This window comes from Eumetopias jubatus, unplaced genomic scaffold (genome assembly GCF_037043125.1).
Source record: "Eumetopias jubatus isolate StellerSeaLion01/CBP00866 unplaced genomic scaffold, mEumJub1_p1.0 scaffold_4, whole genome shotgun sequence".
NCBI classification, from domain to species: domain Eukaryota; kingdom Metazoa; phylum Chordata; class Mammalia; order Carnivora; family Otariidae; genus Eumetopias; species Eumetopias jubatus.
In genome coordinates this window covers 99591644-99604408 of record NW_028274810.1, presented here as the reverse complement: position 1 = coordinate 99604408, position 12765 = coordinate 99591644, and the positions used below count along the sequence as shown (strand labels likewise).

The window sequence follows — 12765 nt, the reverse complement described above, 5'->3', positions numbered from 1 at the left end:
GATAGAAAGTGAGGTGATAAGACATGAGGATTGTGTGTAATTGTTCCTCATTACCCAGAACTTCAGGAAGCATGAGCTGTAAGTGGAGACATCACAGTTGGTGAAGAGAGCAACCACGGGGCCTTTTGGGTGATGGCAGAGTGTCAGTGTTGACAGAAAACTTCTCATACTTCACTTATTAGCTAGGACCCACAGGGGACTTTCATTAAAATATCTGAGCCTCAGTTTGACTAGGTGGGATTATGTCTGGTGTCTGATATTATGCCTTATCTGAAAGTGCAAATGATCTGTTTCTAGAGGGGATTTAAACATGCCATTAATGTCAACATGAGACCCTTTCTCAGCCTTGAACTTTGTTTCCTTCCTTTGCAGCCCACCTCAGCCATCTCGTCGCTTCTTCCCTCCGCCCATGCCGCTCTCCAAGCCAGGTGAGCCCTTCTCTGGGTGACAGGGCTCTTATTCGGATGGCTTTTCAGACAGAAATCATTTTTACGTGCCCGCTCCACTCCCGTGTATCCTTCCATGTTCCCGTGTCTAGCAGGAACTGGAATTCTTGGTTCCTGATTTAAATAAGAAGTAAGAAACGATAGGGCTCCTTCCCTGCCAACTTTCTGGTCTTCCTATTGTAGATTTTGATAAGCTCCATAAAGAACCATAAGCAATGGTTCTTTAATTTTAAAGATTTTTACTAGTAGGTGGGTTGGGTTTTTTTGTTTGTTTTTAATACTTCAGATTTTGCTTTTTGGCCCTCAGATGACTGCCAGAATCATTTGACTAGTACTGTATGAGTCATGAGGCCCCTTTAGATGCCTCGTGTCAGTGGGTCATCACGATACCTGTTCCTAAATCTCTCTGCTTTATATGTAACTCCTTCTAACTGTTGGGTGACTGGGCATTTCTTTGCGTATCAGATGTATTTTGCATGTTCATTCATCTTGTTTTGCTTTTTCTTTATTTTCATCCTTTTTCCTCATTGCCCACTTGCCACCTTCCCCCCCTACCCTGTACTTGTCCACCTCTGTACTCCTGTTCTCCATCCTGCCTTCAGACCATGAGAGAAAGATTGAACTGGTTCGATTTCTCATAGCTGACTATGTGAATGTGCATGTGTTGGACGCGTTTTCTGAGCACGCCAATGCACTTGCTTCCTCCGCTGTTGCCACCTTCCAGGATGGGGCGGACCCAGGGCCGTCTTTTCTCTCTCTGCCAGTGCCAGGCTGCCAGAGTGAGAGGGCACCCAAACGAGATGGTTAGTAGCTGACTTAGCTCTGCCTTAGGTGTAGAACCATCCTCAGGGGCTTAGCCTAAAGCCTGGCTCTCAGTGTAGGAAATACTGGCATTGCTGTTTGCTGCTTGAACCGGATCTAGGGTCTAGCACATTGGCAAGAATACGTTTCCTTTGGAGAGATGTGAGGACACACCTTCTCTACTTGAGCCTCTTTCACATCACCCTGGAGCGGGGGGATGGGGGGTGTTGTGGAATCTCCTTATGTTTGTTCACTTGGATTTTCTGCAATGGTTCTTTAATTTTAAAGATTTTTACTAGTAGGTGGGTTGGGTTTTTTTTTGTTTGTTTGTTTTTAATACTTCAGATTTTGCTTTTTGGCCCTCAGATGACTGCCAGAATCAGTGACACTGATTTTTTCTTGACTAGCAGCACCAACTCACGTGGAATTCAGCTGGAGTGCATAGTGCAAATAGGCTAACCTTTGACTAGTACTGTTTGAGTCATGAGGCCCCTTTAGATATGTCATGTCAGTAGGTCATCACGATACCTTTTCAAGATTGCAGGCTAAATATTCTAATTTACTTTTTGTAGATGAGGAGACATACTTCCAGAGATTAAGTGACTCAACCAAAGTCGCCTAGTAGTTAGCGGTTGAATAGTAGTAGATCCCAAGTCACTGGACTCTCACTCCAGTGCTCCCAGGTTCTGAGCAGAGAATGGGCACATTAGAATCACCTGAAAGGGTTTCAGTCCTCTCAGAGGACTGGGTCCCACCCATAGAGATTGTCATTTAATTGCCTGGGCTTTGCTTAAAGATCCCATATGCAGGGAGGTTTGGGAACCACTGGGCTGGAGCATGGGTCTTCCCTCATGCACTCCAGCTTTGAGGAGACCCTGTGAGGTGTGAGGCTCTGCCCACACTGTCTCTCCCACATCATTTCCATGCTCAACATGCCACAGAATAGGAGAGTCTAAGGAAGGTTTTTGAATGGTTTTATGAGCACATTTACTCTGCACAAAATCTATTTTCTTGTTATTAGATACACTGTTTGGTGAGAGGGAGAAAGATACCAACTCTCCATTTTCCCAGTTCTCTGAATTTAGAGGCACTGATGTTGTTGATGGTGACGTTTATCTGGGTCTTCTACATTGAAATCTCACCCCGACTCTTGTTACCTTTCCCAAGTGTGTCCTTGAAGAGCTTATGCTTTTACTAAGTAGACTTGGACCATATTTTGATATTTTCTAAAAACTTTTAAAAGTTCCAGCCACCAAGTTAAACACCATGAGCAAAACCAGCCTTGGCCAGAGCATGAGCAAGTATGATCTTCTGGTTTGGTTTGAGATCAGTGAACTGGAGCCTACAGGAGAGTAAGTCCAACTTTCCAAATTTTTAAACAAAGGCTAAGTTTTTCAAAATAAAAAAAATGTTATTTTGAGTCTCCTCTTATCAGGTTAAAGAATCATTGTCACTGTTGAATTCCAGTTTTGAATTGAATTTTTGGTGGTGTTGGTATTATTCTTTGGAATTAGATGTTTGTCAAAGAAGTGACTGTCCAGAATAATAGTTTGCCTTCTTATTAGCAAGAGCCAAGAACACGGAGACTGGCACTTTGTATGAGGAAGGAAAACTTAACAGAGTGGATTTTGTCAGCAGCAAAGCAAAGGGAGTCAGAAGCATATTGCATATAATATAGTCAGGACTTTAACCTTAATAATCTCAGTGAGAGGATTGGGGACAGAATGATTCTTTAGACCAGGGCTTCTCAGCCTTGGCACTATTTTGGGTTGGATAACCCTTTGTCATGGGGGGCTGTCCTGTAGGATATTGAGCCACATCCCTGTCCTCTACCTACAAGTTGCCGGTAGCACCTGCCCTCCAGTGTGCCAACCACAAATGTCTTCAGACATTGCAGATCACCCCCAGTTGAGGATTGTTGACCTAGATAAAAATAATCAACATCAGCTTACTTTCTCTGTGTGAGCTGTGTTAGAGTAAGTGGTGAATGTAATTGTTCACAGTTGTCTCTAAAATGCTCTTGGAAAAACACACAGAAAAGATCCCATTCCGAAACAGAGGCAAGGGGCTTTATCAGTTCATGTAAGGGGTAGGGAATAAATGTTACCCTGATGATCCTCTGTTTATAATGCTGAGTACCGCCATCATGATCAGCTCCCTGGAACATTTTTTGAGTTCCTACTCTGTGTGAGAGTATGGCTGCATCAGTCCTGTATTTAATTGTCAATAGTGATGTTGCTTTAAGAAATTGTACTTTCTGTAGAGAGATCTATAATGTGTTTATAACTTGCATTATGAGGGACACATAGTTACAGTGGTAATGGTGTCTACTGAGTTCCTTGCTTTCTGATTCTTAAAAACTACTAAAATCTGAAACGATCCCTTTCTTCCCTCCTGACACCTCCTGTTGCAGCTGTACATTTATTTATGGCGTATCTGTTACGCAGGAGGATGGGATGGGGCTGAAGGATGTTACCGTGCTGTGAGCACTTTGGTCTAGTGAGGGTGATGTGGTGTGGATAAGTGAAAAGGTTCATTAAATGCAAATGAGTGTGTGATGAAGTGCCCAGATGGCGAGGAAGACAGGAAACAGAGACCATGGGGGATGTAGCGACAGGGAGGACCTTGTGGATGAGGTGGCACTCAGCACAAGCATCCCATCTAACTGCTTTCTTGTGCATTTCTATTTTTATAGGTACATCCCAGCTGTGGTTGACCACACAGCAGGCTTGCCCTGCCAGGGGACGTTTTTGCTCCATCAGGTACTAACGAGGGAGCCAGAGAGGGCCTAGGAAGGATGGACACAGAGCTCTTTCTCTTTCTCTGCTTTTCCTCTTCATTTTAAGTGGATTTGGGGATTGAAGAGACCTTGTCCTTTTTTTTTTTCTTTTTTTGTATGTTTGTTTTTTAATTTCGTCCTCAGACCTTGGCTGATATTATACCCTTGCTTATATATATAAATATATTTTAGAAGACCTATTTTGAAAAAGACTTTGTTTTATTCAATTATTATAATTTGTGCAGCTCCCATGTCATTTTAAACAATTTTATTGTTTTATATACAGTTTTCATGTTTGGAAACTGCTTTCACAGTTAAAAGTTCTTAATGGAGATAGAGGATGGAAGTTGCAGTAGACTAAAAATCTGGCCATGAAGTGTAGGTCCCCCTTTTGTAAATCAAAAGTAGATTCAGTCAGTGCTCAACAGTGCTTGACTGGCACACCTGGCTGGCTCAATCTGTGGAGTATGTGACTCTGGATCTCAGGGTTATGAGTTCAAGCCCCACATTGGGTGTAGAGATTACTTAAAAATAAAATCTTTAAAAAAAAAAATGCTTATAACCCAGGTGGGCATAGGAGCTGAGGGTCTCATATTCTGGGTCATACGATCTGGTCATCTGTTCTTAAAGCCATGTCAGAACCTGGTTCTTCCTCATCCCCTGACCTAAAATCCCTCTGTTTAGAGTAACAGTGGGGCGGCGTTTCCCCCTCTCTCCAGACCTCTCCTTGCCCAGCCCTACACCATATAGTCCAGAAGTCATAGATTGTGCCACCTAAACTGCAACCCTGCTCCGTTACCTAGGGCATCCAGCGAAGGATCACAGTGACCATCATCCACGAGAAGGGGAGTGAACTCCATTGGAAGGATGTTCGTGAGCTGGTGGTAGGTGAGTACATTCCACAGGCTGAGGTTGGAGCCAAGCTTTTTCGAGGAACATGGGGAATGTGGGGAAGGAGTACTGGAAAACAGAGACTGTGGAGAACACATGTAGTTTGAAACTGCTCTTGTTTCTCAGCTCCCATCGTTAGGGATATGTTATTCAACCAACCTTTATTTTACTCTGTTACCGAATGGTTCTGTGCTAGAGGCTCAGAGAGGGCATAAGAGAAGTTTCTGCTCGTTGTGAGCTTGCAGTTTCGTTGAAGAGACAACCTATGGATGTTTAAAACAGTTTGGGGTGCCTGGCTGGCTCAGTTGGTGGAGTATGCAACTCTTCATCTCAACGTCCTGAGTTCAAGCCCCACCCTGGATGTGGAGAGTACTTAAATAAATATATATACTTTAAAAAAAAATAACAAAACAGTTTGATGAGTAAGTGCAAGGGCAAGTGAGAAAGATCTGTGCTGAGAATTAACAGCAAAAAGGATCCGTTTTCATCTGTTTTGTTTTGTTTTCCACACACAGAAACATCTTGAGCAAGAGAGTCAGGAACGTCTCTAACATGCAAATGGCTAGAAACCCATGGCCAGGGTTGCATGATGAAAAGAAAAAATTGACTAAACCATGTAAGCTTTAGAGTCTAAGGCAGGGTTCTGAATCTTTTATTGCCATGAACCCCTTTGACAGTGGTGAAGCCTCAGAACTATGTTTTTTAAATGTAGAAAATAAAGTACAGTTGACCCTTGCACAACATGAGGTTAGAAGCACAGTTGAATATTCACTTTTAACCTTTGACTCCCCAGAACTTAACTCCTAACAGCCCACTGTTGACCAGAGCCTTCCCAATAACTTAGTCAATTAACACATATTTTGTATGTTATATGTGTTATATACTATATTCTTAAAGTAAGCTAGAGAAAAGAAAATGTTATTAGGGAAATTGTAAGGGGACACCTGGGTGACTCAGTTGGTTAGGTGTCTGACCCTTGATTTTGGCTCAGGTCCCGATCTCAGGGTCGGGAGACTGAGCCCCGTGTCGGGTGTGCTGGGCTTGGAGCCTGCTTAAGATTCTCTCTCTCCCTCTCCCTCTGCTCCCCTCAGCTCACGCATGTGCGCTCTCTCTCAAAAAAAAAAAAAAAAGAAAATACGTTTACAATGCTGAATGTATTTATAGAAAAAAATCTGTGTATATGTGGACCCTTGCCTTTCACACCCAACAACACTCTTGTTCAAGGGTCAACTGTACATAGGATTACAAAGGGAACTAATGGTACTGAAATTTCTCAAATACTAAACGGATTTATAATATAAACTGTTATCTAGGGGCGCCTGGGTGGCTCAGTCCGTTAAGTGTCTGTCTGCCTTCGGCTCAGGTCATGATCCCAGGGTCCTGGGATCGAGCCCCATATTGGGCTCCGTGCTCAGCAGGGAGCCTGCTTCTCCCTCTCCCTCTGCCTGCCTGTCTGCCTACTGTGATCTCTCTCTGTCAAATAAATAAATAAAATCTTAAAAAAAACCTGTTATTTATATTAATGCATTAAATGCATTAAAGAAGCAGTGGGTCTGATTTCTGTCATTCAGAGTGTAAGGAATGTCAGGATGTTTTACCTTAGTATGATATGAAAACTTACATGATTTCTGCTGTGGACAAAGTCACAGGTACTGCTGATTTTCCTGTGGATTGTCCCCTCCCTTCATAATTGAAGGAAATGCCAGATTTCAGTCAGAGGTTTATGAAAATAAAGTTGTAATTTTTTTTCCCATTTAAGCACATGGACCTCCTGAATTCTATACACAGACCCTTTGAGTATCTATGGACTAGATTAAGAACCCTTAAAAGGGAGATTTTACACTCTTCTGTCTAGAGCAGTGGTTTTCAAGGGTTTTTTTTAATGAACATTTATGTAGTGCTTACTCTGTAACAGGTACATTTCTGAATGCTCAGAAATACTAGTTTATTTAAGATAATATAACAAACATGTAACGTGGTTGTAACAATCATGTGAGGGAAGAATTGTTAATCCCACCTCACAGATGAGGAAACCAAGACTCAGAGAGGTTGAGCAATATGCCTAAGCCTCACAGCCAGAAAGTGTTGAAGCTGAGATTTGAACCCAGGCAGTCCAGCTCCCTAAGCTGTGCTCTTGACCTCTATGCCATACATCCCCTAGGGTTCCCCTAGTGTTAATTTGAAAACGGTTGTAGGATTTTGAACAAGAAAGTGGTATAATGAAGGTAGTGGCTTAAGAAGTTTATGTAAAGTGAGCATGGGGTGGATTGGAGAGGGGGAGAGGTGAGCAGCCGGGAGGCCAGTGCAGTGGCCATCACAGTGTTCCAGACAGGAAGGGGATGATCTTTGTGAGCAGGCAGTGATATCAGAAATAAAAGTTGAGATGAATATGAGACACTTTTTGAACAGAGTCAGTCGGGTTTCACAGTGAACTAAATGTGGGAAGTAAGTGGAAGGCGACACGGATTGTGGGAGACCACTCAGTGGTGAGCCACGTGACCTTCCAGCACCTGAAGGTACCTGGGTTTAAAAGTCTGTCTTTGGCTTAATGAATCTCCCTTGTGTTTTTAAGTGTACCCCTCTCCTAGTTTCTTTATTCTTCCTTGTAGGCCGGATCAGGAATAAGGCTGAGGTGGATGAGGCTGCGGTTGATGCCATCCTCTCTCTAAATATTATCTCTGCCAAGTACCTGAAGTCCTCCCACAACTCCAGCAGGTAGGGCCCCTACGCAGCCCAATGAGTCCACCCTCTGGGGGTTGATGCTCCCCCATTAGATTCCTTGTTCACCAGTGACTGCTGTTCAGGTGCAGAAACAAATTCCTTTCTCCCTTCAGACATCCCTTTCCTCCCTGCCCCCCTGCTCTCCAAAAGTAAATAAATAAATAGAGATCAGTGTATGTGGATCAGTTATCTGTATAGAATGAAAATGTTCTGTCCTTTGTGGAGTTAGAGTAGATGTAACAGAGTCTGAGAGACAAGAACAGAAAAAGAAAATGCAGCATGCTACCCAAGGGTTTAAAAGTACAAATTAATTGTTGCTGAGCTAAGTGTTTTCCTATGAAGGGGTTGCTGTGGAGAAAGGTCTGTTGGTCCTGAGTGTCATGGAAACATGCCCTCCCAGGCATAGCGAACGAACGGTCTTGTGTTTAGCTTTGGCCGCTGCCAGCAGAGGCTCCAGGAGTCTCAATGTTTGCTTTTCATTTTCGTTTACTCATAAAGGTGATAAGTTAATATATATAAACTCTTCTGAACAAGGTTGTCTGCTATAAGTAGTGAATTTTATTTCAAATTTTAAATTAGTTTCCCTTAAAATTCCATTTTATAATCAAGTGATGACAGTGCATGAAGTCCATAGCCAGTCTGCTTTCCCATGTCTGACTGGAGATAAATCTCCTGGGGCCCCCTTCTGTCCCCAGGAAAGGGGTTATGTCACTGTGCACAGACCCCACTCCTTTATGTGGCAAGGGCTGGGGAGCAGAGGTGGCTGTGTGTTCTGATGTGGCCTTTGCATTACAGGAGGACTTCTGTATACCTCTCTCTGTTCCTGAAAAATGTGCTCACATCTGTGTTGGAAAGAGGGAGAGGAAAAAGGAGACAGAAAGCAGAAACAGGATTAGAAGTTTGGGCCCGGATTAATTTTTTTCCATTGTTTCCTTGTGTTAACAGTTTTGCATAGAAAGAGGGGAAAAAAAGCAACTGTGTGCTTTTTGCCTGTAGGTGGGGCTGCAGGCACTGTGAGAGAGAGGGAAGGAATCTGAGGGTGTGCGGGTAGGGCAGGGGTGGCAGAAGTAAAGAAGCATGCTCTGGCCCTGCCCGATCTATTCCTGGGCAGGATCGTGAAGAATCCTGTTTCTCTGAAGTCAACATTAAGCCCACATGGTATTCTCTCCAGCTGGACGTTGATAGCAGATATTCAGGTGGCATTCACCATATTTTCTTGGCAACTGTGAGAAATAGATCTTAAATTTCCCTAGAATACTTAGCAAAATACACAGAACAATGATGTTTGGTTGAAATGCTGGTTGCCTACGTTAGAGTAACCTTCAAAAGTCCTTTGATTCATACCCAGCTACGAGTCAGATGCTATAGATTAATTTGGCTTTTGTTAGAAGCAGCTTCTTTCACAGGAGAAGTTTAGAGTTAATTAATCAAAAAAGTTGGCTAAAGTCAAGTATAATAAAAAAGATACGCACGTTAAACATTTTAATTTAAGCTATATAAACGTACATTAATTTGTCAAGCTCTTACTGTAGGACCAAGGCCTTTCCTTAAATTGTAGGCTCATTTATTGAACTTCTGATTGTCTTTCTTGCAAAACCATGCCCATAATTCATCATCTGGTTTTTAGTTTGGTGGAACAAGAACTAGAAACCTATGAAGAATCTAAATGCAAAATCCTTTAAACTTTTTATAATTTATCATTAAAATTTTATTATTTGTCCCCCCTTTTTTTTTACATTGATCATACCCAAACTTAACAGGTGGTTTTTAACTCAGCATTATCACATCTTTTAAAAACATTCAACTTGGGGTGCCTGGGTGCCAGAGTCGGTTGGGCATCTGACTCTTCATTTTGGATCAGGTCACGAACTCAGGGTCATGAGATCAAGCCCTGTGTCTGACTCTGTGCTGACCGAGAAGCCTGCTTGGGATTCTCTCTCTCTGACCCTCCCCCTGCTCACTCACGCTCTCACTCTCTCACTCTCTCTCTAAATAAATAAATAAAGTTAAACGTAGTTTTCTTTAAAATTTTGTTATTGTTATGTTAATCACCATACATTACATCGTTAGTTTTTGATGTAGTGTTCCATGATTCATTGTTTGTGCAAAACACCCAGTGCTCCACGCAGAACGTGCCCTCTTTAATACCCATCACCAGGCTAACCCGTCCCCCCACCCTCCTCCCCTCTAGAACCTTCAGTTTGTTTTTCAGAGTCCATCATCTCTCATGGTTCGTCTCCCCCTCCGATTTACCCCCCTTCATTCTTCCCCTCCCGCTATCTTCTTCTTTTTTTTTTTTTAAGTTAAACGTAGTTTTGTTTCTCACTAAACAAAAATTCCTTTTGCCCTCATGTTTCATGGATTTGCCTAATACTTTATTAAATTAGATGATTATAATAAGTACAACTGTATAAACAGGTTCAGGACCAAATACTATTGATACTTGATAAGCACAATACTCAACTCTTAGAAACAAACTGTCTGGCATATGAGATACCACTAGTTTAGGATGCTCAGTGCAAAATGGACATCCTTTTTTATATTAGGAATACAGAGAGCATAAGTTAATTTAGCAAGTTGCTAAGTGGAATTTGGTTAAGAGAGCTTTTGTTCTGTTTGCCTAAGGTTTAATGTTTAAAGTTGAACTTAAAAGAACTGCAGTTTGGGTGTGTGATATACATTTATCTGTGAGAGCTATTCTGGCGTGTGGATTGGGTGTGTAGCCCACAAGAGCCACTCCTGCTTTTCTTCCCAGTCCTGCTTCTGTGTTACCTAATTGACTTGGTTTTCCTGTCACTCCACAGCAGCTTCCTACCATTTCCAGTACTGAGTCACCTGCAGACAGGTGTTAATAGAGGTGGTGTTCACCATCCCTTCTGTGCCCAGCATTTTCCTTAATTAAATGTCTCAGGAGAGGGACCCATGTCATTGTAAGCTGTCTATCAAATTGTGCCCCATGGAGTTCTCTGTTAATTGTCCACTTGGATTCACTTTGCTTAACAGCAAATTTGTCCTTTTTTATATACTTTTTTCTCTTTTGCTTTTCTCTTTTCCTTTACTTTTTTGTTCCGCAACTTCACTAACAAAAGCCTTTTCTATGTTTTTGCAGGCTCTTTCTTGATAAGGATATTCCTAGGTATTTTCTGTTTGCTTTTTTGCACATGAAGATTCTAGTTTATCAGAATGCTTTATGTCTTATGTTGCTTAGACTACTGTTTTAATTTAGTAGTTTTTCCCCATGCAGACCTAGGATAGAGCAGCACCTTATCCTATACCCTTGTGCCCTGGCTTTTCCTGTTGTGTGTACAGTTTCACATACAGCTTCTTAAGTGATTGGTAGAGCTCTTCTTTTCTCATCCCATTTACTAAACTCTTGTCCATTTTATTCTTATGCATCTTCAGCTTTTCTTCTGCTAGATTACAAATTAGAGTGTTACTCCCCCTCCTTTCATATGGAATCTCAACCTGGGTCTTCTGTTCTCCTTGTCTGTCCTCTCTGTCAGAAGCTTGAAGGTTTGCTGCTCTGTAGCTTTGCATAATTATTCAGTTTTCTTGGTTTTATCCTGTGAGGTAGTAGAGACCAGTTCGGCTATTTGGGAAGCTGAGGCTGTGAGAAATAGGTTGTTTATTTTTAAACATTTCTCTTTCTGCTGTCAGAGCTGCTTGTCTCATCTATTTTCTTCTTTTGGGGTAGAAAAAAAATCCTGGTTCAGTAGTGAAGGAAGTCTTTCCCATCTCTCTTCATCTGATTTGAGGAAGTTATTTGTTATAGGAAATCTAGAAAAGACAGCAATAGCAAGGTTACCATTGGGAAGGAGCAAGGAGGAATGTAGAAGGAAGCAAAGTGTGCAGAAAGTCGCTGAACTGGGTGCGAGCCAGTGGTGATGGAACGTGCATTGTGCAGAGTAGACACTCGTCATGGGGCCGGAGTCGGGGTGGAGGGCACTGCGGGCAGGGCTGGGAGCTGGGCTGTAATTCAGTGCGGTGCTTCGGACGACGCTGCAGAACTGGCGGAACGGATGTCAGGTCAGGTCTGTGGGGCTTTACCAGTAAGAGAAAAGGAAGATATTAGAACAACTTAAAAAACTGTTTCTGGGTGCTTATTAAGTCAAGCTTCTAGTTGTTACTGAAGCGGAAGATTGCTTTTCATGTGGATTTTTTTGAAAAGTAACAAATAGTAGTTAGCCAGCTTTGGTATTAAAATCATTCTTTTACTTAAAACATCAGCTAAGAATAGCCTCCTGTTCTTTTATTTAAAATTAGACTCTGTACTTAAATTATTCTGCCTGTTTTCTCTGTCAGGCCTCCCAGGTGTTTGTGACATTTCGAAGGCACAGCGGAACTGGACTGGGATGTGAAGATAGGATTGCAGGCTCCTGAGGATTTGCTTCCTGCCCTCTTTGTTGACTGTGGAGGCGCTTACTTAGGCTTTCTTCCTTTAGTTTCTGTCCACAGGCAATCTTAATCTCTTTGATTGATCTGTTTTTATGTTTATAGGCAGAGAAGCAGACTTGTCCAGAAAAAAAAAGCATAACTAAGTGCTCCTGGATGGTGGGTGGGGCGAAAGACTGGGGGCCTATCTTTTCCTTCTAGGGGATAAAGGCTCCATCCACCGTGTCATTAAATGATTTCAGTGTATTCCAAGTTATTTGTTGGTGTAGGATTCAGTAGTGTTACTGAGTACCTGGACTAAGGTGACTTCACTTCTTCTGGATGGCTCCCTCTTGCCTTTCTGACCTCAGGACCTTCTACCGTTTCGAGGCTGTGTGGGACAGCTCCCTCCATAACTCTCTCCTTCTGAACCGAGTGACGCCCTATGGGGAAAAGATCTACATGACCTTGTCAGCATACCTAGAGGTGAGGAGACTTTGAACCTAAATCACCACGAATGGCTAGGCCTGAACATTACCACAAGAAATGAGGAGGAAAGATTCGACTGATTTTTTTGTCAACTGTTTGCTACTGTTGTGATTTTATTAGCTTCTGTTCCTCATCTCTATGTAATCACAAAAATCCTACAACGGGGGGTCTGGCCGGCTCGGTCAGAAGAGCGTGCAACTGATCTTGGGGTCGTGAGTTCAAGCCCCATAAGTGGGTATAGAGATTACTAAAAAAAAATAATAAATA

At 42.4% G+C, this 12765-nt stretch overlaps 1 protein-coding gene across 3 annotated transcripts in view; it reads left to right on the top strand.

Annotated features, from left to right (window-relative positions):
• The window catches only part of KIF1B (kinesin family member 1B), a 141351-nt gene that overhangs the window by 114444 nt on the left and 14142 nt on the right, over nt 1-12765 (top strand). For all 3 annotated transcript variants that reach the window (XM_028108143.2, XM_088022616.1, XM_028108144.2), the window contains exons 31-36: nt 373-428; nt 2491-2599; nt 3943-4009; nt 4830-4914; nt 7527-7632; nt 12381-12495. In XM_028108143.2, the coding sequence (XP_027963944.1) occupies nt 373-428; nt 2491-2599; nt 3943-4009; nt 4830-4914; nt 7527-7632; nt 12381-12495 (538 nt within the window). The remainder of the gene's footprint in view (nt 1-372; nt 429-2490; nt 2600-3942; nt 4010-4829; nt 4915-7526; nt 7633-12380; nt 12496-12765) is intronic.